Below are 25,784 nucleotides of genomic sequence, written 5' to 3'. Positions count from 1 at the left end.
TCCAATACAACACTAGTGTCAAGATGAGGATGAAGAACTTAAAGGCTGAAGGATGAATGTCTGTCCTTGCACAAGTATAAAGTACACATTAGAACCTCAGGCATGGATCATCTTCTTACCAGCATCACCAGGCTAATTTCTGGCAATGTACCGGTTGGTGGTCTGCACATCAGAAGAGTAACTTCTGGATAGGTCCCCCTCAAGGCAGAAACAACTTCCTAGCAATGGAAAAAGACAGAAAGCTAGTTTAATATTTAGATTATTTAAAGTTTGGAGCAAGCATAAATTTGTGTTTGTAAATGTAAATCCAACACCTTACCTGCTGAGAAAGTCCTTTCAGTGAGGCACCATTCACCTTAAGGATCACATCTCCAACATTTATTTTGCCACATTCTGAAGCTGGCTGGCCTGGAAAGAGTTTCTTAACTCGAACTATGCTTAAACCCTCCTGACCTGAAAGGACATTTTCTTCTCGAGAAAAGCTAAAACCCAGACCAGAGCTGTTCTTCACTAGTTTTACTTCATACACATTCTCTGGAAGAGAAAAAAAATCTGTTTATAAATGTAGCAGACATTCTGATAAATTTATAAAAAAGAAAACGAATATATATATATATATATATATATATATATATATATATATATATTACACCAGTTTGTGTCTAGTTACTGTCTGGAAGTGTAAAGATAATTAAAAGATAACACCAATTGAGGAGAGGAACATGGCTTTAAAGGTATAGTTAAACTGCAAAAAAAAAAAAAAAGAGTCGCAAATGTACATTCAGGTAAAATTACATACCTATTATACATAGAATAAAACCTGCTAAACACATTTTTTTTAAAGCCACTTATGTTGTTAAAATGTTATCTCTCCAAATGACCTTGCATCGGTTTTACTATTTGCTAAATACACTGAAAATCTGCCGATATACATAAAACACTGTAAGAACATGTAAGCTGCAATTGTTATCTAAAACCACTAGAGGGCAACCAAGAAATGTAAAACAAATGCTTTCAAAACAAAAAGTTTTTAACCTCATGTTTCATAATCCGACTAAAGTAAGAGCCCCATTAAATTACCCGTTTCAGCTAATAAAGGTGGAATTCAGTCAACAAGTGAGACACTACTGCTGTAAATGTTGGGAAGTCAACTAAATTTGAAAGACTATTAAACAGCAACTCTCAATGTAAAAAAACGAAAAACAAAACTTCAGCCTCCCTGCCCAAACCCTGATTAAGCAATACTCTGACACTTCCATAATACACTGACAATTCCCTAAATTAGATGATTCCTCTTATTGCTCCATCACTCCTTCATTGATCAATGGGAATTTGTGGGAGACAATGGGGGTGGTGGGGAAATTCAATACTACCAGAAAAGTGCCAATGCTTTGTTTCACCAGAATGGCCAAACATACTGACAGGATTTTAATTAGGCCACCTACCACGTAGTCAAAATCTCATAGGTATTTTGCTGCTGAATTTAGAAGTGAACATAATTAGCATGCCACAAACCCATTGGAATGATTGATATTCATATGATATAGAATAAAAGTAGTCGAGATTGAAAACTCAATGCAAAAAGAGTCTTAAAAAGTGGTGGACTGGAAACCATCATGTGATCTGTTTGTATTGTGTTTGTAAGCATTCCTAAACCGCAACGATTGCGAGATCATTATGGTTAAAGACACCTGAGATAAAGTTTCAAATCAACGGGTCAAAGGCTTTAACTGCATTAATGAAAAATAGGGCTGCAGGAATATTTTGTTTCAGAAAAAGATACATTATACGCATTAAGCATATTTTGTGGGGTGTCTATTATTAAATAATCCCAACTGGCTTTTTAAACATAATTCAATGCAGATATGTTTTGATTCTATTTCCTACCTTCTCAAAGAAAATCTTTACATCCTGATTTAAATATGATATGAGGAAATAACTTGCACAGTTGTGGAATTTAGCATTTTGAGCTTCTAAGCTTGTTTTTAAAACCCAAGTTGAAGAACTTACATGTGCAGGGGTTTTACAGAAAAATTATGCAAACTCAGCTTTGCTTATTTCTCAAGAGGAGATTTTTTATGTAATTCAGTTGTCAAGATATGTGGTAATGACTGAATTTGTAAAATTATCCACCCTAGATGATAATTATTCTGATGCTGCTTTTAAATTGCTTGCTTTCATACAAAACTGTGGACTATTTCATATAACATTTTGTGTTTATGAAACAACCGTAATTCAGCTATTCCTTTTATCAAAAAATTCTTTTTAAGGGTTCTGCTGGGATAAATGCACTTATTACACATTTATGCGCTGCTTCACAAGTTCAAGTATTTCTTTTATTTTTTTATGTTATTTTAATGACAGAATAATTTTTATTTTTTAATACACACTTTGTTTCTAAAAACAGATTTCTAGTTGATCATACATTTTTATACAAAATGTTATGAGGAAAATTTTAGGATTTAATGGATAAAAAAAGAAGGAAAAAAAAGGAGATTAAGCAAACATGTCACAAACCCTGGGAACTGAAACTGAATATTTGATTTAAAAAAAACTACATTGACAAAGGTGATGTTTTGCCTTGTTTTCTTGTACAGACTGCACAGCATCGTAGGATTCACTCTGTAAAGAGGGCAGGCAGTGAGTGTGCTGACAGACCAACAGTTATCAGGTATTAGACCAGGTGGGCAAATAAATAAATAAAAAAATAAAAGCTTTAGCTTATACATGTTATGTAGGGTCAAGGTTTCCCTAAATACTAGTAGTATATAAAAAGCTTACCATTAGTTACAAAGCTGTAGTCTTGTGGTATAGAAGCCATATTGTCCTGTTTGCATGTCTCTGCTTGGTTGGGGGGTGTACACTGAGGGGTAACTGGAGCATGCACTTTTACTGCTGGAAGCTGTCCTTTTTCCAACAACAACGTTACCACCTGCACAAAAAGTTATTGTATGTATTTAGAACTCAAGCAGAACAGGCAAATCTAAGCACTAAACACTATAAACACTTAGTGTTTGTTCAAATTACATACTAATATAAACATTATATACATGTTTAAAAAACTGCTAATAATTCTGTGTTTATCATTTTTATGCCAGCTTCCTGCAAACCACTGCATATTTAAAATGGACATTTTAAGCCAGCACTGTGTTTATTACACTGTTATCATAGAAAATTTTAGGCATTGGGGACTGGGTACTTATGTGTCTTAGAGGAAGAAAGAGTACAAAGTTTACTATACCCTAAATATTACTGGCCATTTTAAAAGACAATAGGTGATATTGCAGTGGCAGTGGTATGTTGATCACAAGAGTGATTACATAAAATTACAAAAATATTGGAAAGTATAAAAAACCTAATAAATGTGTAAGGATATATTATGCGGCGGATGCTAACTACTACTAGGAGGTCTGTGCTAAACCGGGCTGCAGCCGCCCTCATTGGCTGCAGTTTTCGCTGTGACAGGGAGGATCTATGCGCTCTCAGGAGAGGGGAGCTGGCTTAGATGATTGGCTGAATAAAAAGAAAAAAGGGAAGACCACGGAATTACCTGTCATAGAGAACACTGGAAATGATGAGGATGGACACTCTATTTACTCTATCATATTGTTATATATGGTGTTTTATTAAGTGTTGAATGGTAGAGATTTCATATACAATCCTTACCATGGGACATCCCTAAATTAATGGCAACCTTTGTGATTTCAATAGGCACATTTCTGGTGTTTGGCAAAAAGTTAAGAAGGAAATGTATGGACAGGAGACAACCTGGCCAATCATAAGCCAGCTGCTTCTAAAAGATATATTATTTGTCATGAGTACCCGCCTCATGTCGAAGCAAACTAATCAAGGAAAGCACCAGTCAAAGTCATTTGGTCTTAGATTTTATCAGCTAGCAGTGTCACCATTAGGGAGACTTTCCCCTGCTTCCTCTCACATGAACTGAAAAAAAATCATAATATTAACTGCTGTCACAAAAAAAAAAAACAGTAAGCAAAATCCTAATTATCAACAGCTATCACCAAAAAAGAAAATGATAGAAAATCTCTGCCATGGGGATATTGGCAACAATAAAAACATATCCGTTCTTTATGGAAATAAACAACTATATATCCCTAAAAATTGTGTCCTATCAAATGTAGCTCAAATGCATCAAAGTAATCCTATCTTTTAAAAAAATACTTTTTGGGTTTATCATAAACCTCATAACCTTTTGGTTACAAAATCCTACCTGGCCAGTATTTCTCAATGTCTCCACAGCTTGTTTATGCGTGGCACCCTCCAGGCTGGTGCCATTAACAGAAAGAACACGGTCGCCTACATTAAATTAAAACAAATCATTATAAAACAACAGCATACTTCACCCAATTTTATGCATTGTTAGATGGTAATATTGGTAAAAAGAGTGAATGTGTTTATAATTGCTTGAAAATATTGTATTGCAAGTGATGATTTCTTGATGGTGCTTTAGCTTCAGAACTTTTTGAATTACTCACATTAAGCAAGTATACAGACCATTTTAGAGAAAAATCAGAAATGATTATCTGCATAATTGTTTTGGGTAAGTGACTTAAATCATTAAAGCAACATGGCTAGCATGATAGCCAGGTAAGTAGTATGAAGGTCAGCAGGCAACCAATTTCTATTGGATGGATATGTCCTGTATCTAACGCTACTCATTAAAGTGTAACTGTATTATGTTGTGCATGAGTTAACACTACTAGAAACTGTGAGTGGCACCTGGGATTTCCAAAGGACAACAGGTGGTAAGCAGAAAAAATACTAGGTGTTACAAAGAGAATGATAAGTGTCCTTATCATACAACTATGAATAGATGTCACATACCATCCTTTGTATTTTAATAAACATATTGCCGATATTGTTTTTGAATTTTAGTTTTTAGGTAGATCTGTCTATATGTAAGCAAGCATGCACAGGATGATACACAAGCCTAGGTACCAGGTATCAAGTAAACATTATGTACTTCTGACTTCCTCAAACAAATATGGGTTTTAGGTAAATAACGCTAACTTACAACATCTATGTCTTCCAGGTCTGCAAAAATAGATGTATAACCAAATCTACCCAAGAACCATACAGGCGTTTTAAGTTTTTTGGACGCAAAATAGTTACTGTTGTTTTGACTGGACCACTGGTAACCTTTTGTTATCTTTTGGCATCCCCAAAGGTTATTTTGTATGTCTGCTTATTTCTCCAAAGCAACAAAACTAGCAATTTTAGATCAGGAGTAACCACACTGAACTTTTATATATCATTTCTGAGCTAAATATCTACGTATTCAGCAATGAAAAGCACTTTTATATAAACATCACTGGACTAGTATGAGGAAGGGTTTTTATGACAAAATATCGTTACACATATTGTTCTCTTCCATGAGATCTATTCTACACAACTGCTGCAATGCTGTTCATTGTAGAAATGATCAAAGAGAAATATTTGCAATTTCAAAACATACCTTTTTGTATTCTGCCATCAGCTTCAGCTGCACCTTTTGGTATTACAGCTTTCACATAGATTCCGCCATGTTTTACGCTGGTGTTCACACCTCCCTAACAAGAAAAAAACATATTAGCATTTGCAATAATTTTTTGTATAAACATGGAATAATTACATAAAACCATGATGAGACCATAACACACTGGTTTAAACTGAAGATGTGATCATCAGGGTCAGGAAAGGAGGAAGTGTCTGAGCTCTGAAAGGGTGGAGCATAAATAGCTCAAAATAATGCCTCAGTCAAACCCTAGGATCAATTGACTACCTGGGTGCACAGAAAAAAAATGTAGTGATTAATAAAGATTAAAGGAGTATTATTAGCCCAAACATTTTAATTAGATTGAGTTTAGTTTTACTTTTAAGGCATCCTCTACCGGGGAGCTATATATTACTGTAAGTAGAGCTCAATAAGCCTAATATTTTAGCATAAATCCACAATGGTACTTTATAGTGAATCTTTCTATTCTATAAACATGTACATAGAGGTACCCTTACAAACTCCCAATCATTTGTTTTAAACGGACTCCACTCCAAAATATTTGGCCTGAGCAGAATAAAAGGAACTGATTCCAGTATGCGAACTGTGACTTTATATATCAACTGCCAAGACTACATCTTCATTTTCTCTTGGCTGCATAGGTATACCTATGAGTGTCACAGGGAGGGCATGTGGGCTGTGATTTAAAGCCAGGCTTCATCTAAGATACGCTAAGTAAAGGGCTAAATAGTGGCTCCCAACGGTGAAAAAAGAAAGTGTTACTTTAAGGTAAGCTGGTCTATACAAGTAATATGTAGGCTGCTATTACTCATCTCCTCTTAGAATATAAATTGCCTGAAGGTTATGCTAACCCTAGAGTTTCAATATTGAATAGTTTTTTAAACACACCCAAAACAAATATATGGGGATAACATGGGCACATTTTGTATATACATGGGGATAATTTGGGCACAATTTGGTATGGATTTATTTTAAATTTTAGCATTTGTGGGTGACTAAGAACAGATACAAGATTACACAAAAATTTCTGCCTGGTTTCCTAGAACCTTGAATACATTAATTACTTATTTACGTAAGGACAAATAGAAACACAGGCATATAAGATCTAAAGTTTTTTTTTTTTTTTTTTTTTTGCACAACACCTTTTTTTTTAGGGTTGAAATATATATATATATGTATATATGGAATAGGGAAATTATTTTTTAAAGAACCACAACATCTTAAAGACTAGATGGCTTTTCTCCCAGTGCTAAAATACAGCAATACTAAAAGGATATAGACATAAAAGGATATAGACATTTAATTAGGAATTATTGTAGAGGTGATTTTATGAAATACAACTGACATGTTGAGTATTCCAATAGATGTTTTTTGGCAGCCTCTGGTCAGCCATACATGGCTTATTATTAAGGAAGACATCTCAGATACACTGAAAATGCTGATAAAAGGCAATGTCTTTTCTAAAGTATTAAAAGTTTCAGATAAAGATCTAAATGTTAATCTAAAACTTGTGTTTTAGATTATGTGGCCCCTTAAAAAAAGGAGAATGTGCTGGCAAACAAGCAAGGTACACAGGAGATTGATCAAATATGCAAACAAATAAATCACAAAAATCACCAAATTGTATACATTAATTCATTTATATAGATAACCATAAAATGTAGAGAATCAGCCCACGTTAAATAAATATAATAAAAGTTTACATGTCATTGGTTTCTTGGCAGTAAACTTTCCATGGCAGAACAACTAGAAAAACTAAATCAGAGAGATGGACAAAAGAAGGCTCCTGAGAAGTTCAGGTATGAAAGGAATTTCTGAGCCACAAAAGACTTCATTATACCAACTGATAGATAGATAAAGTGATTTAGTAGCCATCAAGAAACAAGATATGAAACTGCTTTAGAGCAAAAACCAACAAACAGTATTAATCCAAAGACTGCCTAACAAATACTTAAGCTAGTTGCTGGGAGACACATAAGCTGAAAACACGCACACATCTTTTTTTTTTCTAGCAGTACATGGGTACTATTCATCAAGATTGCACTACTGGAAGCTGCAAAACATATATGAAAAGGAGATGTCTGCACTATATTAAATTGTCACAGAGGCGTTATATAAACCCCATATAACATTCTTTGTCTGGCAAAATACAAAAAGAAAGAAACACAAAGCTCTCAAATATTTGCTATGAATGTACATATAGAGGTACTGCGTGTATCACTAAAAAAAGGTAAACAGAGGTAAGACTACCCTACCACCACAGATTAAAGAAATATTTTAATGTATTGCACTTGCTAATATGTATGTTGGTCATATAAGCAAATAGCTAATAAAAAAAATTAAACCAGACAAAGCTCTCCTCATTTATGATATTAAAATGTTTGCTAAAGATCATTCTATGGCCTGCTATACAAAACAAACATGCTTCTAGATGCTATTGTTGAATGACTAATACCACTCTCTCTGGGAACTTGATGAATGGTTCTGTCACCAAACTTCTGTCATTATTATATGATCTATATTATGGGCAGTAGATGGCTGGTGGTGCATCTCAGCAAATTAAAATGCCTATAGATTGCCCATCTAACAATTTATGCAATGGCTAAGGATAGGTAAAAGGAAATGTTGAAAAAATTGGCTGATTCTTTACATGATAATTTTGCAAAGCATGCAGGAAAAGCAAAAGGAGAAAAACGCAAAACCTTGTCAAACAGTACCGTGACACTTATACCCAAGCTGTCATCTTTTTTGGCCAGCACAACTGTAAAGACATCTCCTGGTTTAAGTGGTACTGTTGAAAGATTGGTAGTATTGAGCTTCTGTGCTGCAACTGCCAAAATGGACTCCTTTGTAAGAAAAAAATACAAAAGAAAAAAAAAAAGATTATACAACTGAAATACTGATACAAATGAGTTTTAATTCACTGTATGGACATGTAAAGAACCTTCTTGGCTGTCCTTGGGTCATGGCTATTTGAAGAGGTGGCCTCATCCATGTCAGAGTCTCCTCTGTCAGAATAATCTGTGGAGTCAGTGAGACCTGATCGCTTTCCTCTTCCTCTGCGATTGTTGTTGTCCTGTGCTTTCTTCCTGTCACTGAACTTAGAACTGATTGATGGTGAGCTTCTGGCAGACTCTGACAGAGGAGTAGTCTGCTCCTTTGTAAGACACCTGAGGCCATTGATGTGACTATTAGACAGGCTTGCACTCTCTGTTCGGGAATCCTGAGAACTTAGGCTTCCTTCTCGTTTGCCTGCTGAGACTCCAGAAGAACTTCCAGACAGGAGTCTCACATGACCCCGAACCTTTCTGTGTTCTTCAGAAGAGGATTCTGCTTCATTGTCTTGACTGGAAAAAGGTCCACGTAGGTTTTTCAACCCGTTAAGCTGATGTTCTAGAAAAAAAATTATTTTATTAAGATTGTTGTATTGTTACCAACTCTATACATACATATATATGCAATAAAATAATTATTTGAGTAATATATATCTCATACTAATCATTTATATTTGTCAGTAAAAAAGGATATATAATATATTTGAAATACCAATAATATCCTAGTAAAAAAGCAGATCCACTTAAAAGAATTATTCTTATGGAAAATCTGTAGCTTAACAAGCTATGCGTTTACTACAGTACAAATAATGGAAATCTTTAAAGTAAGCTACTACCCATGATTTCCAATTAAACATTTTGGTCTGGCTAATAAACACTTTTGAACTGTTTGAAACATGTTGAAAAATGTATTGTAATGTGTTGCTATAGACTCCAAGATATAAGAACATTGTTAGACATCTGTGAGGCTGGATAAGGATAGTAAGCAGTGTGCATACCTTGTTGATGTTTTTCCTTTGGTTGAGATACCAGAAGTGTAACATCCTCTGGTGAACTTTGAAGTATGTCTAGTGCTACCTGGTGACTGACACCCTCTAAACTCACGCTGTTCACGGATATAAGGCGATCTCCTGTATGCAAACAACATTTTTAGTACTGTCTTTTACACGTGCCTTACATAATTTAGTAATGTGGTCAATTGACAAGCCAGTTAATGGACTCCTTTGGGATCTTTTAAAGAAAACACTGCTAGCAGGAAAAATCAGTTTGAAATCATATATGCAACACTCTGATGCGGAGGCATTACTCAATACTCTGAGCTTAAAGTTCAAATTCTATATAGTAGAACTGAACTCCAAGCAAAGAAGGGAGTCAGTTTTAGGTACGCTCAGAAACAAAGTGCAAACGGTCTTTGTTAACCACTCTGTTCCCACACTCAAAGCAATGAAAAGCAGAAACATTAGAGTCAACCATTCAAAAGGAGATCGGTAATGGAAGTCCATATCATATCAAGTCTTAAAATGGCTGCCCCCTTTAGATTTATAGATATTTGCCTTTGGTGGCTTCATTTTAGTGACTCCTTAACCAATTCCTACCTGGCTTCAAACGTCCATCCACATCTGCAGGTCCACCTGGTGTTATTGAGCTAATAAATATACCAAGATCAAGCTTTCCTGTTGTCTCTCCACCCATAATCTGGAACCCTAAACAAATTATGAAAAAAATGTTCACAAAATTGCTGGATTTAAAGGGCTGGACTACCGTCCAAGAAATACCAACCAGGCTAGTCTATACTTATGGTGCCCTAACATAAGGGCTAACAATATTGGGGGATATTTGGCTTATCTATGAATGCCCTGTCATTACTGCTGGTGGGTATATAGAATATTATCTGCACAGAACAGCTCAAAAACATTTTTGCTTGTGTGTGTTTTTTATGCTAACTCTTTCGGAAAAAGGGTGGGGAGATTTTGTTAATTTTTAGTCTAGAATTGCTCCTAACTTGTTGAGAGAGTTGAACCCAGGCAATGCTAGGTAAAGCAATGTTAAAATCTAAGTTTTGCATTTCCTAATACTATAAAAAAAAAAAAAAAAGGAAATAGGAGTCAAACTAAGCAAACTGTTTCAGGTGTAAAAGATTACAGTTGTCTTGTTGTGATTTAGAAGTTTGAATCGGTAGTTCAAACACACTGTTCTGTTGCATATACTGTACCACTGCTTTATGAATCTGGCTCATTGTGAATCTAGCCAATACTCTTAATGTATGCAACTAACAAACAAAATTTTATTCAAAAAGCCTAATCACTCACCAAGATCATATTTGGGATCCTTCTTCAGTTTTACCAAAGTAATCTCTCTCTCAGGTGTGGATGCCAACATTTTGCTGCGTATGTTTTCTAAGGGATAGAGTAAAGGTGTTAAATTACACTTAAGAACCATGGAACAACACAAAATATACCAGTGAATATTTTGTTTTTTTCTTTTGTGTTCTATGTACATCTTAACAAATTAGAGATGATGGAGTTTTCATAGTGCAGTGGTATCTAATGATATTAGCATAAAATAAAGTGACAATAGTCCAGGGGTGCTTTCTGAAGCAGGGGGTGTCATGATATAAACAAATAGAAATGATATACAAGTCCTATGGTAGGAAACAATACCTTTTGTTTCTGGTTCACTTTTCATTTCAAAACAGACATTGTTTTTGTGTATGTGTGTATATGTATGTATGTATGTGTGTGTATATATATATATATATATATATATATATATATATATATTCAGATTCTGCTAAAGAGTGCCTAAACAAAACACTTTTGTAAAGAACATATTATAATGATATTCTAAATAGAGAACAGACAATTCTGTGGTTGCTCTCTGTTAATGCAAACTTTACAGAAACATGTCCCATGACCATTTTTAATCCACCATCAGCATTTTGCAATACATAACACTTTAGAAAACAAGCAACTTTGCGCTATTATAAAGCATCACAAATGACCTTGCTTAATCTTTGAATGACAAACAAAAAGGGATATTGGTCACATGAGGACATGGTCAAAAGTGTCCTAGTTTTTAGTTTATTTTCCATAAGCTACAAACAAGCACTATCTAAGTCTTATGGCGACATACATGTAAGCCAGGCTTGTTTTTACCAATCAATTTTGCAAATGCTTGTTTGGTCAGACTAATATAATAATCCAGCAGGCCATCAACAGATGACAGTGGTTTTCTGTCTGTTGAGGGCATGAGAAAGCATTCAATCATTCAGGAATGCCAAATACCTGTGCCCACTTGTTATTAGCTGGAGTTTTCCAAGACTACAGTGCTGGAACAGAGAAGAGGTCAGAAAAATGGGCTGCCCATAAGACACGATTACACCTGTCTAACACTACAAGGATCTGCTACATTTACTTTTTAAATGCTGACAGGGACTTCTTCAACAGCTATTGAAGCTAAAGCAAACAGTTGCTAACACAAATTTAGACATATACAAGGAGTTCTACATTTTTTTGGTGTATGACATTTGCTTTATTAGGGAGCAAATAAAATGCAAAGCTCCCTCCCTAGTGGTTATTCTACAAATCTGTATTTAATACAATGAAAATAAGGAAGAGAAAACAAGTAAAAATAGCAAAGACTGCTTGCAACATTTTTTTAGTAGTCATGGGAAACACAAAAAAGAAGGCCTTAATATCATATCAAGCATAATAAAACCTATTATATATATATATATATATATATATATATATATATATATATATATATATATATATATACTGTATACCATACAAATGTAGACACTGAATTATAACCTTCAGACTACATTTTACACAGATAAACACAGGATGGCTCAGCTAAAGATGGAAATCATTAAGAAAAAGAACGAGTCTGATCTGTGATACATCAGCAAACTGAAAAGTGTTGCAGAAGGAATACTAAACCCACAAGAATGTTAACAACTACACACAGAACATTTTTATATCCCAGAGAGAGTCTGAGAATGACCTCCAGAAGTCGTGCCCTTGCCTTTTGTGTCTTTCCAAATAATAATACAGAATGACATATGGCTTCCAGTACAGGTGCAGATCACACAAACATTCTTAAAAAAGCAAAGAAACAGAATATCTAATACATATATGTATATATTAAAAAAAATGCGCACATCTGTACAATTCTGAAAGACTTTACACTTCTGTTCAGCATACAGGAAAAATAAATATTCCTGAGGGTGATAGGAAGTGCTGATTTTGGCACATCTAGAATTTCACATCACTGAGGCTTGTTTTGAGAGACTAACGGCTAACCCAAATCTATAGCAGGTAACCTACAGGGGTAATTGAAAGGGCATGACTTTATTACATGTATTAAAAAAAAGGGTGCTAATATTACAGAAAACAGTTTGGTATATGTCAAATACAATTTTGCCTGGGTTACTACTAACACATAAAATTTGGATGTACTTGGTGTAGATACGTACTAAAAGTACGGTACGGTGCTAAAAGAAAGGTCCACTAATACCAGGCCTTCCTGGACAGGAAGTAGATGATCCTGAAAATGCAGACTATGCTACATCTCGTGACACTTTAGTATAGTGCAGGAAAGTTGTTTTGAACGATTAAAGTCACCCTGACCTAGGTGCTAGACATGAAAGCCAGGAACAAGACTTTTGTTTTTTTAATATTATTATTATTATAGGGATTTTACATTAGATAAGGGATGCCTGATGTAATGAGTCGAACTTTCTTTTTAGTGAAAGGCCTTTTCTCCTAGAAAGTTTCATTCTGTCCCCTCATGATTTTTTTAAAAATAGAACTACACTTAACTACACTAAATTTTTTAATGTTTTACATACCATTTCCTTTGTAAAGGTTTGGTGAGGATGGTCCCCCAAGGCTATGCATACTAACACCTGCAAAATAAACAGCATTGAATCAGTGTTACTTTTATAAGGTATAAATAATTTGTAGTATATCTGAGAAAACATCACAAAATGTCTTTAGTCATAACAGGAAAAGCACAAATAGTTATGTGTTGAAATAAAAATAATAAACACCAAATGTATATTTAATCACACCACATATATAAATACATGTTGATCTTCCAGAAATCCAATGAGCTGCTAGCTTCCTGTTTAAGGTTAAAACACATTGCCTGAGATCACTGAGATCCCAAGTAATGTTTTTAGCTCAGCCCAATTCTAAAGTGCTGGTCCACTGAACAACCCCTCCTCTAATGCCAATTTCAGAAAAGAAATGGGTACTGTAGTCCAAGGTGGAAAAATTGGGTAGGGATCATTACACTACTTGAGATGTTATTGAACATCTCAAGTAGTCAGAGAGAAGAGAAAGTTATGAGCTTACTGGCTTTCTTTCAGAATCAACAATTTTTTCTGTACCTGAAGGATCTAAGGTAAAAAAAAAACACGAAGAAAAGGTTTTGTAGAGATGTATTGAACATGTTTTTTTATTCTACCCGTACATTTTCTTTTTTTACTTCTTTTACTTTTACTGTAAAGTGTTAGGTGGAGAATACAATGCTTTTGTTGTTTGTTTGCACACGTGTATAATGACAAATAACTAGAGAAAAAAAGGAATTTTTTGTTTGTTGCTGACCTACAACATAGGCTTGACCACTGTCATCCATAGATGAAGAGTCTGACTCTGGTTTTTTAATATCTGGCTTCTTAAAAAATCCTGAAAATGACCTGGACCTGGAAAATAGCAAAAACAAAACAGCAAAAGTTAGTTCTGAAAAATCCATGCCAGTAAGCTTAAGATGAAACAAAGTACTTTAAAGGATTTTGCAGTTATTTTAATCAAAACCACATGGTAACCAACAAATCAAACACTTACCACTTGATTAGGCTATTAAACAAAAAACACATTTTCTATGGAAAGTAGCCCCATGCCTTGAGGAAAAAAATGTGTGTATTGGATATAAATCTGGAGGATTCTAGCATTTTATCGCCTATATTTACTGTGCTCAATCACACATCATATCTTCCCATGAAGTGATTTGCAAGATAGACAACCATAAAAAGAAACCCAAAAAAACCTTTGAAGTCACTCCCCTATATGTCCACTTTTTCAATAAATCAATGTCTAGAAGAGGGAGGGTTTAACACTGACTATAAACCAGAGCAGTTAGAAGCATTAGGGAGGAAAGTACTAGAGAGGGCATACCTATTTACAGACACAGTTTTCCGCAGACAGTCTAAGGAAGAGACATGGGCTTGAATTTATGGAATGTTGTCTATAAACGTGCATGACTGTATGATTTGTACAATGTATTTGTAATGCAATGTAAGCATTAGGTTATTTAACATTTTTCAGGAATGTTTGACTGTGTACATTCATACATACATATGTCTGTAATAATTGTCTTAAAAGATCATTGATTTCACTCTATTTTACTACTTGATTACCATATGATGGCTCTTATTGCATGCAATTAATGCATTAGTTAATCTTCAACTAAAAACACAGGGTTCAAAGCTAGGGTAATCTAACAGAGGAAAAAGTTTAGAAGAACATTGCTATGAAATTAATTTTTATTAGTCATAATCACTGTACACTAGAGATAGATAGAATAATACGTGAAGTAATAAAGACAGAGTTTTGTATATTGTGGCGTGTCAAATACATACCAGTAATGATTTCCTATTTTAAAGACAATTGGTACAACTAGGACTACAAGTGTGTGAAATACACATTCCCACAATTCTACACCAATACCTAATACTTACTCATTCAGCCTTCCGTAGCCGGTCACTGACTCTGTATCTGACTTTGCCATTTGATGAAAGGATGCCTGATTCATCAGTTCTTCTAGTGTGCTTGGGGGATTATCCATTCTAGCGTTCAGCATTCTCCGCTGGGGTGACTGAGCAACCTGACTGAGGTCATGATAAGATTTGCTAATCACACGCGGTCTGTCCTCCCAGGGGCTTTTTGCTTTTCTATCTTTCCCACCACTGCCTAGGTGCGTTTGAAAGGCTGATAGGTCTGAGCAAGACAGTCTTTTCAGAAGATCAGGCTGGATGGATACAGGTCGTACTGCCATTCGATTTATTGTGCTACTAGCCAGGCTGGTTGTGCTTATAGCCCTACCCATGGTCAAACCCCGCAGAGTTTCTGCCTGGATGTTGAGGCTCCTCAGAGATGCTCTTTCTGGTGGGAAAAACAGATTTTAGGAAACATGGTGAGTTGGTCTCCATTTACTTAATATATCAATATAATTTGTTTGAGAAAAAATGTGTGCTACCCACTCCTAAGGAGTTTCCATGCTGACAGAAAAATTATAAAAGGAGACTAAAAATTAAAATTCATGAACAAGAACAAAAAACCCAAAAGAGAGAACTGATGTTGAACAAAGCAGTGTTGCATGAACGTTGGTGCAGTATAAATTTATAGGATATATTTTTATTAAGGTTCACATAATGAGGAAAGGGTAAGAAAGCTGCTCATTTGTTAATAAAATGCTTGGGTATGTGCCTCACAGTAAGTGAGGAAATCATTTAGATGACTCGAACATTGTTAACAATGCAAGTACAGTTAATTTCAAATAAACCAAAGTAATGGTACGAAATAGGTAAATACCAGGCCTTTATATGTATCAATTACAGATGAGGTGGTCATTAAAAAGAAAATATATCTAGCATGTTACAATCCTGGCTGAAATTCGTGAAATCAGCAGCATTAACAGAAATTACTTTAGAGAAACACTGTCTACATTTTTCTACAATAAACCTTCTTCACCAAAATTACCCTAATTACTGCTCTTGTTCCCCATAGCAACTAGTCACACTATTTAGACCCATGTGCTTCTGTCTATGCAATATAAACAAAAAACAGAGGACAGTGAAAGGTTTATTTTGTGATGGGCACTTCTAACAAGTAGATGGATTGGCAAGACTGAATATAATTCTAAGAAAAGACAAAAAAAAAAAACACATGGCAGTTTACCAATCTCTTGATTCTCCTGGCTGCTCTGCCTGGCTCTCATTTGTAGCTGGAACTTGTGTTGCGAAGAGCAGAGATGGAGAAGGTATTGGCAAGTTTTGCTGCTGTCTGTTTGGAAAACATGCTTGATACCGTCTGATGTGTTCTGCAAACTTATCTTTTTCTTCTATAGCCAGATAAGGAAAATAAAACAAAGGATGAAGACATGCAATGTTAATTTCTATAGATTTGTATGCAAAAAAAAACAAATAATTCAAGTTCAATAAAAAAAAAAAAATTATTCGAATAGGTGCATCCTTACTGGCTTGTTAAAATATTTGTAGTGCAGTAAAACCAGTCCCATAATTTACAAACCTCTGCCTCAGAAAAACAACTCAACTGGTTTAGCAATGAAGCTAAACATGACTCCTCCTTCAGCCATCTCACTGGACAATAAAACACGATCAGCTCTAATTAACAGAGATTATTAATAAAGGTGTAACCCTGAGCAAAGAAGCAGAGAAAGCAGTGCCAGTTACTATTTTTTTTTGTTGTTGTATGCTGCACAAAACATTTCCTTGAAGGGTATGTAAAGCCAAACTTTTTTTTGAAAAGTTTTGGATAGATAATGCTGGTGGTTAGATCCCCTATACAGTTTTTGCTTTTATTGATGTGTCTTCCTTCTAGGTAGGGTTGTTACCAAAGCAAGAGGTCAGGGAAAATGTGCCAGACAAAAGTGACACACACATAGGAGTATATAAGGAAAAAAAGAAAATAAATCTGTAAAGCCTTCTCTATTGTTGATCCCAGGATTTGAAGGAGCCCTAAAGGTCTGTGTCAATTGAATTTGGCCTCTAAGTCTGAAGGAGTGCAGAACCCACTTGTAGATAATCAAATGCACTTTTTAATGATTTCTAAATTAACTAAAAAATGTCCCAAACCCAAAAACAAAAAAGTCTATAGCCCACTGACATAAATTCTAATTTTATAAACTATAAAATGTTTAAAAACTTCATCATTTCTTGTATAAAGAAACTCAGTAAATTGCTGTTTGAAGAGTTGTAAAGTATACTTTCTTTCTAAATCCTAGGTATGTTTGGATGAGTGTATGATGAGCAAAACTCACATCTGTCAGACAGCTGCATGAACTCATAGCAGCTTCCACAAAAAAAAAAAAAAAAAAAAAGACATAAAAAAAAAAACAGACAAACAGACTTGTGACTGACCAACATACCAAAACATACTAACAGAGGCAAAATTAATCTAGGAACACAGTACTATAAATACTTGTCTTTATTTAAACAGTTAGGACCACAAACTTAAGTCTTACTGGTTGTGAACAAGACCACCAAGCCATATATTTACAGTTTATAATAGCAGACATAAAGAGGGCCAAACCAGGTAAATCTATTGGGCTGAATTTTTCTCCATTTTCCCACATGAGCACACTTTGTATTATTACCTTACTATTACAATCTAAATTTAGCCTGTGCACACAGACTTTTCTATATCCAGAATAAACCAAATTGGAAGTATATCTGATGAGGAAAAACAACCTGCTTATGCAAATGTAGGATTTGGAAATTTATCATGGTGAATTCAGAAAACCAACCCCAGAATCCAACTTGCTGCAGTGTTCATATAAACACATGACATAAAACCATTGATTAAATTAAAGAAGAGGCTGATTAGTTATTTCTAGTTTACTAGCTGCCTATTTCAAAACATCCTCTACCTCCTCTAGGACAGGGAGCAGATGTGGTGTAATTTTTTTTTTTAAATACTGTAATTTGGAACCACGGATTTTAATGTACATGTTGGTTTACCATTTTGTGGGCGAGCTTAAAAGACTTGACTAAAACATTTAGAGAAGAGAAGAAGATTTGCATGAATGTCTGATTTTGGAAAGATCTAATGGACATGTAGAATAATCCTTTCAATTACCTAATCTCATCAACAAAAAATATTAAAATAAAAAAATTTAAAGTGTCAAGGGGGTTTTATTAATGAAATCATCGAAACTGGAACAAATGGGAAAAATACTGCTGCACAAGTCCTGCTGTGAGGTTACAGATCACAATTGGTACCACAGCAAAATAGAAAGTGCTTTGACAATGTCTTTCTATTGAAATGTAGAAATGAAAGAGGAATGTGGCTGAATACTAAAAAGTCTTCTTTGCTTACACTAGAATAAGGGGTTAAGGGTAATAGAAATGTCACAGCGGGGAAACTTTAGTGAACACATTTCATATGCAGCTGTGGGTCAGAACAGTCTTTGTGTCCTGTGTACAGCGATCATACATATTCTTTGCTGGCAACAGTTATTTCATACTTACAGTAAAAGAAATCTTCTTTGTTTCTCTCCATGGGAATCGCAGAACTGGAGTCCGTGTGCCATTGTGGACCTCAAAGATGAGAACTCCCTTAGGACATATCCCAAGAAGGATGCCAGTCTGAGACTTCTTCTCTGGGAGCACTCTATGAAAATGAACCCCATACTCAGGAAGCCTCTGGCACACCTGACACAAAGAAAAAAAAAAGACAAAATGTAGGAACAAGTGTGCAGAATAAAATAATATATCACCAACTTTAAAGTCTATTGCATTTATTAAAATAAACCAAAAAAACAGTTGATATTTAATAACATGAATTTTATTAAACCAAAGAATAGCATGCATTACCCCAAGCATACTTTAGAATTTGCCTATTACTAAATTAACATTTCAAAATAGATTGTTTTATGAAACAAGATCTAGGTTTCCTGTTTGTGTAACTAACTGCTAGAATACTCAAGGTATTGCACACATGTGGCAGCAGGCACAAAATAATACAAACATTATTACAAACAAGTATTCAGGAAGCTGATCGCTCTGCTGGCATAAAAGAAGGTGTAAAACTCAGACTAATGAGTAATCTTTCATATACTGATTTCTGTCAAATCATTACTTTTTTTTTTTTTTTTAATAGAAAGCAGTGTACTAACCAATTGAACCAAACAAACTTTTTCCTACTGAAGTCTGACGAGGGAAAGATGGTTTTGAATGGTTACTGCATATAAAAACGGTTAATCCAAATAACCAATTTTAAATGCATTGTATTATATACTTAGAGAAGGAAAACACAGGGCACAAGTCTAAGTCCTGTGTCTGCATTTTGACGACCAGTGAGAATTCCAAACAGGTCTTGCTGTTATACCTGCTGCTTTTTAGGTTTACTGAACCCTACAAGCAACAGTCTCATTGTGTGCACTTGACTGCTTGCTGTTGATTGAAGAGAAACATAAGACAAGCAGGTGCTTTGCAATGTGTTGGCCTGCTCATGTTTATTGTCCATAGACATGAGAGTGATTTCTAAAGTAGCATAAAAATCTGGATAAACACTGCATCTGATTTAATAACCTCCTGAGCCGTTCATTTCTGTCCGGTTTTATATGTCTATATATATATATTTATATATATATGAAGAGAACACCGGCCGGAGGAAAAAAGAAGACGTGAAGGACGATGAGGACACCAGTAGATCAGGTAAGCACTTTATTTACTATTGTTTTCCAAAGGTTTACCTACCTCAAGTGTGACTCGGGGTTTCTGCTTCCAGCATATTTTTTCTACCCCAAGTCACACTCAAGGTTAACCCTGGAGAGGTTAAAGCTCCCCAAGGCTGTTGAAGCAGATAGACTATTAAGGGTGAACCTGGATGATTCAGTATACCTGAAATATAAGAAGTCCATTCCAGGTTTGCTGGATCACCCAGGTTCACCCTTAATAGTCTATCTGCTTCAGTCTTGGATTGCTTTATTAAATCAGGCTGATTGTGTCTACATATAGACATAGGTCACAAAAGTTTTTGAAACATTGTATAGCAGGCCATTTGCAAAGAAATGTACTTACTTTCAAGAATTCAAGTTCTGCTTCCCTCTCTGAGGCTCCTGTGTATGTGCTGTGTAGCCTTGGCAATTCTTCCTTCATGTAGGATAGATCCATTTTCTCAATCACTCGAGCAGGGAGATAATGTTCCAGTCTAAAATAACCTAGACCATGGACCTGGGTAAAATTATAGATTGCCACTTGTTATGTATTACAATAATATAACTTGCTCTAGGAAGGTTTGGGTAAAGAGTAAAATATTAAACTTTGTAATTTTTACTTTTTGTCATGGAACAATTACTAAATAATTATTTTAGAGGAAATGAAATACAAAGCTGGCGAGGATACAAAATAAGGATGTCTTAAAGGTAATCTCCATTAAAATATTTTTCTTTAATATAGACAGAGTGCAAAAGGGTTAGACTTCTCAGTTTCACAGTTATTGTCCCTTCGCACGATTTTCCCCTAACTTTCTATTTTGATAACTAATAATAAAACCTGACTGGGATTAGGGCCGTCCTCAGTCCCAACTCTTACTCCTATGATAGGATATCTATCAATATACACCTCAAAAAAAGTCATTTAACAAAGTTTAGGTTAAAGGTAGACACACTTTATCCTCCAAAATCTGCTGCTTTTTGAAGCTGTCCTTTCTTGAGAATATTACTAATCCTAATCCACTTTACTATTCAAAAAATGTTAGCCATTAGCCATGTTCAAGTCATTCCATAAAAGTGGAGGCAATTTTAAATTTAAAATGATTCAAGTTGTGTAACAGGAAATCACTGATTGGCATGCGATATACTCCCCAACCTACCAACCAAAAGGTTGTTTATCAACTATAAAGGACAGATTAACCAAAGAAGTAAAAAAGCCAAATGTGTGCACATACTTCTTGTTGGTAATCTCCATACTCTGCTTGAAGAGCCAGTGATGCCAACAGCAAGGATGCTTCATCATCACAATGTAGTCTCTCATCTAGGATGTCTTTCCTTTGCTGCAGGTAGTACTGGTGACAAGTAAGGCTGTGTCTGTAGGGATATAAAAAGGATATGAAAAAAATCTATTTGCAAAGTAACAAGCTATCATCAACACAATATACAACCATGATACTTTTTGAAAGGATTCCTATCCACATTTCAGCAACGTGAATAAGAACGCTATTGGAAAGCTGACTACGCAATCAAGTCTTCCGAGCAGCATGCCTAAGTACACCTTTATAGTTAAAACCTGTACCATTTATACACCATTTGACTTCTTACAGTAAAAATGGTACTTACTGGATAAGGCTGACATCATCAACAAAAAATTTTATTCGGAAATATAAAGTGAAAATGACTGCAGATTTTCCTCTTTTCTTTGTATCTTCTTTCCAACCTTCTGGGGCAACTTTTGACAGTTTCAGGTCAAGATCAATGAAGAAAAACTCATTGTCTGCAAAGACACAAGGAGTCATTAGGAACATTTGTTTTCCTTGGGATGGTGGGGTGGGGGGAGTGAATGATTTTTTCTGTATCTAGAAGTACGCAGCTTTTTAATTGGTAACTGAATGTCCCAATGTTGGGCTATTCTGAACCTTCAAAGCTCCAGTACGGAGCTTCCCGTCCCAATGTTAGGCTTCTGAACCTGCAAAGCTCCAGTACAGAGCTTTTTCTTTCACCAATAGGTATTCCTACTGGCCAGGGGGGACATCATATTAACCTCCTGGGCTGGTATTTTAAAAAGCGGTCTGTTTTTCATGAAAATGTATTTTACAGTATAATATAATAGTATAATAAAGTTTTTAAATTTAAAAATAAAAATAATATACTCATACTATTATGTTATACTGTAAAATAAATGTTAATGAAAGACAATGTACTGCTTTTACACATATAAATCCACTGTATTGCGTTCAATACAGTTATTTTGTATTGAATGCAATACAAACAGATTTGAACGCCCGCACGCACTGACGTCACTGGGAACTCCCAAGTGACTCGAGCGCAGAGAACACTGGCCGGAGGATGCAAGAAGACGCAAAGGAAGACGGAGGACGCTGGCAGATCAGGTAAGTCACAATTTACTATTGTTTTCCATAGGTTTAGCTACCCCGAGTGTGACTCTGGGTTACCGCTTCCAGCTTCTTTTTTCTACCCTGAGTCACACTAGGGGTTACCGCTGGGAGGGGGTTAATGGTTCAATGAAAATGGTGAAGTGGAGGTAGACCAGGAAAAATTAGGCAATGACACTAACTGCAGGAGTCAGAACTCTGTTCAATCAAAACAGCCATGGAAAAGTGTGTTTATTTTGCTTTCAGTACCTTCCTTCTGTATACCAAAAGGTCACTTTAAAGAGGGAAAACACATAATTTTGTTATACACATAATACACATGGTGCTTATATGGACAAACAGTATATTGAACATGGCAGAAATTTTGTGCTAAAGCCCCAGGTAAATTAGCAAAATATCATTAGGTTTATTTACAAAAAAAAAAGAAAAGTTTGGACCTTTGGAAATCTTTTATTTTTGTGACCCCTTCTGAAAACAGGTTCTTGGAACAGGGAATCAAATGGGACAGAGAAAGCAATAAAAAATTTGATTTTAAGATAAAAACTTTCCAAAGCTTGGTTCCACTCCTGTTTTATGGAAAGGGTAAATCCCCCCGCTGGGGACATACAACAAAAAAAATTTCCATGAGTTCCAATCTTTAACCAATCTATTCAAAACAACATTTAAGAAATATCTTGGTACTGTTGATATATCTAAAAACAAATCTGACACTAGTAATAAAATAAACAATCTGCTCGCAGGTATAAAAAGTAGGCACCCCAAGTAAACCTATTAGGTCATGAAGCTAGGCAAACTAATAGACGAATATGAGTAATAGGGAGGCATGCAGATTCTAGACAGCTCTATGAGCCTACACTTGATATATTCTGGAAGCTTTTTTTCTGTGACTAGTGGCAGAGTTGTTTAAAAGTTCAAAACAATGGACACTTAAAGAAACACTTTATAAAAGAGCAACTCCTAACTACCCCGCAAAAATTCAATATTTTATAATCCTGCAGACATTATAACAGTGTTTGGAACACATAATTAGGTCAAAAAGTACACTTGCCTTTCGGGATTGCTAAAGCAAATAAGTGGTGCTCAACAAGCCCAATGTGGGCCACAACCATGTCAAACACATCCTTACAGGTGGATTTGGTATCACATGTTAATTCGAGTCTTTGTCCACTGAGAAGAATGATGTTAACCTTTCGACGGGTCTCATCAGTCTTTCCTTTTTTGACCTAAAAAGAATAGAGCATCATGAGCAAAACAAACAAGTAACTGGAATACTCAAATGTTCCAATAACAGCAATATACGTTATCCAAGGTTATAATGAAAAAAAGTGATCAACCTATAGTAAACAACCTTTCAATATTTTAAAAACTTTCTTTCCACACATAGCTCTCTATTTATAAAAAAACAGGAATTTCTGACATTCCCTCAAACATTCCTTGATGGGAAATAATTTCCAACAAAGGAAGGTTTGAGGGAATGTCTGATTCCGTTTTTTAAATGGAGCCCAAATTGTGTATTAATATATGTGAGTGGGAGCAGCAATGTTTGCTCATTTTATAACGGACCCACTGAAAACAATACACAGCACATGTAGATTACATTTTATATTATCCTAATAGTTCCAGGTAATAAAAACAAATATATAAGTATCTCTACAATACATGTACAGTTTGTCATGTTTGCTTTATTCCTGTAAAAATTATGACAGTACCTAGAAATTACCCATTCATCTGCCAGCAATCCAATGAAATGTCAACTCTCGGTCAGACTGGTAAATGTAAATAAATTATTTTGGACATGCTTACCAAAATTGATGGTGGGAGATCCAAAGAGATATATGGTTCAACTGTCATTTTTACAAATTCTGGTCCAAAAAAGTTCTATAAGGAAAACAAACACATTTTAAGAATGTTTAAAGAAGCATTTACTTTCTAAAAATCAGAATAGAATTATTTCAGTATATTAGTTACTGTTTTTTTTTTTTTTTTTTCAAAAAAAAAAAAAAAAAAAAAGGTAAAAAAAGGCAAAAAGTCCTTTTCTATAGACCTTAAACATATAACTGCTTGATACTCCTTTGACAGGCCACACAAAAGTCATTAGCCTATAAAATGTGAAGGTTATGACATCCAAGGCCTTATAATTTCTATTTAAATGGGATTTCCTTTAGCTGAGAATCCTTTTAACATCAACTTAAATTCAGTAATTTGTCTGATCGTCTATCATAATTAGCTATTATAGGTAACTTGCAAATTGAAAAGCTTTTTCAGCCGGGTACATATGTATGAAAATGCACAGAAAAGCATAAATTAGTTCTGTCTCCATGCAGCAATTATTAAAGTCATTCCTACATTAATTTAAGTGCCTTATTTAGTTTTTCTGCCAAACCATGCCAATAAATGCAGCCCAGTACCCATTAAAAATATTATTTCTTCATACAATACCAATAAGACCATATTCAACTTGCATTTTACTAGAGACAAACCTTAATATTAGACGTAAGCATATAAAATGAACTAGAATTAAGGGGTTGATATACTGAAATGGGTGGGGAGGTGCTGAAAGGATGCTATCTTTAACATCATAGTTCAATATAAACAAGACAATTTAAAGAAACATAACATCTACCTATTATTGATGATGAAAGATTACTATATTACTTTTTTATAGAAATTTAGAGGCACAAATATTTAATGCCATAAATGTATACACTTTAGAGTTTTTATCAATAAAGTACTGTACAAATTGAAATACCCTGAGTTTTCTCTGTGTCATGGCTGTCTCCATAGCTATTTCACGTAGAGGATCCCTGCTAATGTCCAGCATGGATGCTCCAGGCATGTCAGCTGAGTACAAGTTTAGTCGAGACTGTTTTAAAGCCATTCTGGCTTGCATCTGAATCATGTCCTCCTCTTGTCGTTTCCGCATCTCTTGATTGATCTGGGTCCTGTCAGAAGGGCTGTCATACTGCTGACTAAAATAATAAAAAAAAAACAAAAAAAACAAAAAAGTATTACTAGCAGCAGTCTCCCTGGAATAACTTATCTAACTATCAGATAAAACTCCATATAAATGACAGTTTCCCCTAATACAACCTTCTCCCACAGATGTGTTTCTACTTCATTAAGTAAAGGGGGGGGGACGACGACAATATATTCACTTTTACCTTGGCCTGGGTGAGGGTGATGTCATGCTACAATACATCTGGGCAATGTAAAGTAGCTCAAATACCACTGAAAAGACACAGCATGCTGCAAAATCTTATTGAAAAATTTGGATTAGCTTTCTCAGGGATGTTGTAAGAAGGATGTCATGCACTGTATAGTATAATAGTATATTACTTTTTATCCTACAGATGTTCTCAAATACTTTGATCTAAATGAAAGGATCTACCTGTAGGTTTAAGGTTCCAAAAAAATTAGTATTTTTTTAAAAAAAAGATGCAGCTCCAGTAATTTGACTATGCCCAGGCCTGTTCCGGGATGTCTGGTACAATGATCCCATGATCAGTCTCCTCAACCCAAGAAAAGCACTTAGACTTTACCATTGTAACTGTGTAGCAAGTCACAACATGTAAT

At 35.0% G+C, this 25,784-nt stretch overlaps 1 protein-coding gene across 8 annotated transcripts in view; it reads right to left on the bottom strand.

Annotated features, from left to right (window-relative positions):
• Window positions 1-25,784, bottom strand: part of PTPN13 (protein tyrosine phosphatase non-receptor type 13) — a 180,719-nt gene that overhangs the window by 19,020 nt on the left and 135,915 nt on the right. For 4 of the 8 annotated variants that reach the window (XM_072405454.1, XM_072405460.1, XM_072405461.1 and 1 more), the window contains 21 exons: window positions 24,961-25,180; window positions 24,015-24,089; window positions 23,260-23,434; window positions 21,439-21,592; window positions 21,051-21,189; window positions 20,183-20,335; window positions 18,629-18,811; window positions 16,317-16,479; window positions 15,098-15,521; window positions 13,965-14,062; window positions 13,205-13,261; window positions 10,659-10,745; window positions 9,945-10,052; window positions 9,348-9,479; window positions 8,460-8,908; window positions 8,218-8,361; window positions 5,477-5,570; window positions 4,232-4,317; window positions 2,782-2,932; window positions 320-552; window positions 120-218 (listed from right to left, as the gene is read on the bottom strand). In XM_072405454.1, the coding sequence (XP_072261555.1) occupies window positions 120-218; window positions 320-552; window positions 2,782-2,932; window positions 4,232-4,317; window positions 5,477-5,570; window positions 8,218-8,361; window positions 8,460-8,908; window positions 9,348-9,479; window positions 9,945-10,052; window positions 10,659-10,745; window positions 13,205-13,261; window positions 13,965-14,062; window positions 15,098-15,521; window positions 16,317-16,479; window positions 18,629-18,811; window positions 20,183-20,335; window positions 21,051-21,189; window positions 21,439-21,592; window positions 23,260-23,434; window positions 24,015-24,089; window positions 24,961-25,180 (3,424 nt within the window). The remainder of the gene's footprint in view (window positions 1-119; window positions 219-319; window positions 553-2,781; window positions 2,933-4,231; window positions 4,318-5,476; window positions 5,571-8,217; window positions 8,362-8,459; window positions 8,909-9,347; window positions 9,480-9,944; window positions 10,053-10,658; window positions 10,746-13,204; window positions 13,262-13,964; window positions 14,063-15,097; window positions 15,522-16,316; window positions 16,480-18,628; window positions 18,812-20,182; window positions 20,336-21,050; window positions 21,190-21,438; window positions 21,593-23,259; window positions 23,435-24,014; window positions 24,090-24,960; window positions 25,181-25,784) is intronic. The other 4 variants (XM_072405456.1, XM_072405455.1, XM_072405457.1 and 1 more) reach the window with 4 other exon arrangements.

Source organism: Pyxicephalus adspersus, chromosome 3, assembly GCF_032062135.1.
Source record: "Pyxicephalus adspersus chromosome 3, UCB_Pads_2.0, whole genome shotgun sequence".
NCBI lineage: Eukaryota > Metazoa > Chordata > Amphibia > Anura > Pyxicephalidae > Pyxicephalus > Pyxicephalus adspersus.
This window is presented reverse-complemented; position numbering and strand designations above follow the sequence as displayed.